Source organism: Austrofundulus limnaeus, unplaced genomic scaffold (genome assembly GCF_001266775.1).
Source record: "Austrofundulus limnaeus strain Quisiro unplaced genomic scaffold, Austrofundulus_limnaeus-1.0 Scaffold86, whole genome shotgun sequence".
Taxonomy (NCBI): domain Eukaryota; kingdom Metazoa; phylum Chordata; class Actinopteri; order Cyprinodontiformes; family Rivulidae; genus Austrofundulus; species Austrofundulus limnaeus.
In genome coordinates this window covers 1340315-1342110 of record NW_013952488.1, presented here as the reverse complement: position 1 = coordinate 1342110, position 1796 = coordinate 1340315, and the positions used below count along the sequence as shown (strand labels likewise).

Genomic DNA, 1796 nt, shown 5'->3' with positions numbered 1-1796 from the left:
GAAGTCAGAGCAGGCAGAACTAGAAAATGGGAAATTTTATTATCTGAGAATTATTTTGTGCATTAAATTGAATGAACATGGTCTGGATAGCCCACAGACRTACCATAAAAATTTCTAGGACCCATAATTGGTCTCCTTTAACCTAATCTATCAACTCTTCTCAGGTGTGGTTGGTGAGAACGCGCCCCCTATCCCTGACTCGAACATGGGGAATCGCATGTTGCAGACCATGGGCTGGAGCCCAGGGATGGGCCTGGGCCCAGAGGGACGGGGTATCACCGAGCCCATCCGAGCGACTCAGAGACCTAAAGGGGCAGGTTTAGGTTTCAACTGAACATCCTGTTTTTTGTTTTTGTTTTTTTAAACAGAGATGAACTTTTCCTCAGGGCCATTTGTTTTTAAAAAGGTCCAGCCATGTGAGCTCCAAGRACAAACGAAGCTTGGAGAACAACCAAGAGCGACTGTTGAGACTGAAAGACTTTCCCATATTGGGGAAACAAGAAGCCTGGGATATCCTCCAAGACTTCTCGTCACGTGACCTATCGACAGAAACTGGGCTGGAAAAACAACTTCTTTTGCTCAAACTCCATGTTGGAGAAGATGCTCTTATCACGTTACCTCAGATGCTTGAGGTTTGAAAGCTGGCAGGTTGAGTGTAAACCGAGAGCAGGGCTTGTTAGCGGTCAGCGGTGTGGGGTTGTTAATTAGAAATGGTTTTGTCCAACTTTGCACAAGTTTTAGAATAAAAGGTTTGAGTAGGCCATACCTCAAAGCACCCTTTTAATCTTTTGTTGTTGTTTTTTTATTGTAATGAAGTTAGGCTCCACTTTATTGCTGTTAGGATGTACTCTTCATRTAACTGAGGAGGTTATGTCATCGAAACGTTTTTATTTCTAGKATAAAAGTCCAAACCACAGATTTTGCTTCATGTATAATACTGTTAATGTATTTGCTGCTGGAACTGCTGCACCTTTACTGCTGCGGCTTGAGAAGAAAATATTAATTTGTACACATAGTCTTGATTTAATTTTATTTGTTTTACCCAGTATTATTTGCTTTGGAACTATGACAGTTGTAGCCAAACACAGTGAGACCAACTGTTGGGATCTAGATGTATCCCAGTTTTGTACACATCTGGAAACTGGAGAAGGAAGACCTGTTTTTTTTTTTTTCAGGTTTTTGCTTTAATCAGACAGAGATGAAATGGCCTAAAACACAGAACCCAAAGTGATGCATCCAGTGACTTTTATTAAAATATATTCAGCACATTTGCTGTCTAAAGTTTTTAGTGAGTGTTTCATTATGGCATGTTGATCAATCATTTTTGAATTGTTTGTACTTTTAACGGTGATTTTTCCCATCTGAACAACCTGCCTTTTCAACACAYAAAGGTTAAGGGCTAAATAAAAATGTAGATTTTAACGTGACAAAACTCTGGTTTTAGTCTTTCGTATTCTATCATTATGCTTCATCAAGTGGGGTAAATTTAAAWTGTATTTGATCTGTTACTCAGAGCTCAGTTTTTGAGTACAAAACTGTTTGTTTGAACAAGTCTGATTTGAAGATTCAGAGTAACCGATTATTACATCACATTTATCAGTCTTACTGAACAATCTTGTTTAGAATTTTGGTTCTTGGCAAAAGATTTCAAGCCCAGTTTGGAAAGTTAGTTCACATTTCAGTGCTGTTCAAAATTATAAACCATATACAGCAGGTAAAATAAGTATTGAACACGTCAACATTTTTCTCAGTAAATATATTACTAGAGGTGCTAATGACATGAAATTTTCACCAGA

The 1796-nt window shown here is 38.3% G+C and overlaps 1 protein-coding gene across 2 annotated transcripts in view; it reads left to right on the top strand.

The window, feature by feature from the left end:
- Positions 1-1427, top strand: part of gpatch2 (G patch domain containing 2) — a 7159-nt gene extending 5732 nt beyond the window's left edge. For both annotated transcript variants that reach the window (XM_014011973.1, XM_014011972.1), the window contains exon 10: positions 165-1427. In XM_014011973.1, the coding sequence (XP_013867427.1) occupies positions 165-334 (170 nt within the window). In that variant the 3' untranslated portion in view covers positions 335-1427. The remainder of the gene's footprint in view (positions 1-164) is intronic.
- Positions 1428-1796: the final 369 nt, after the last annotated feature.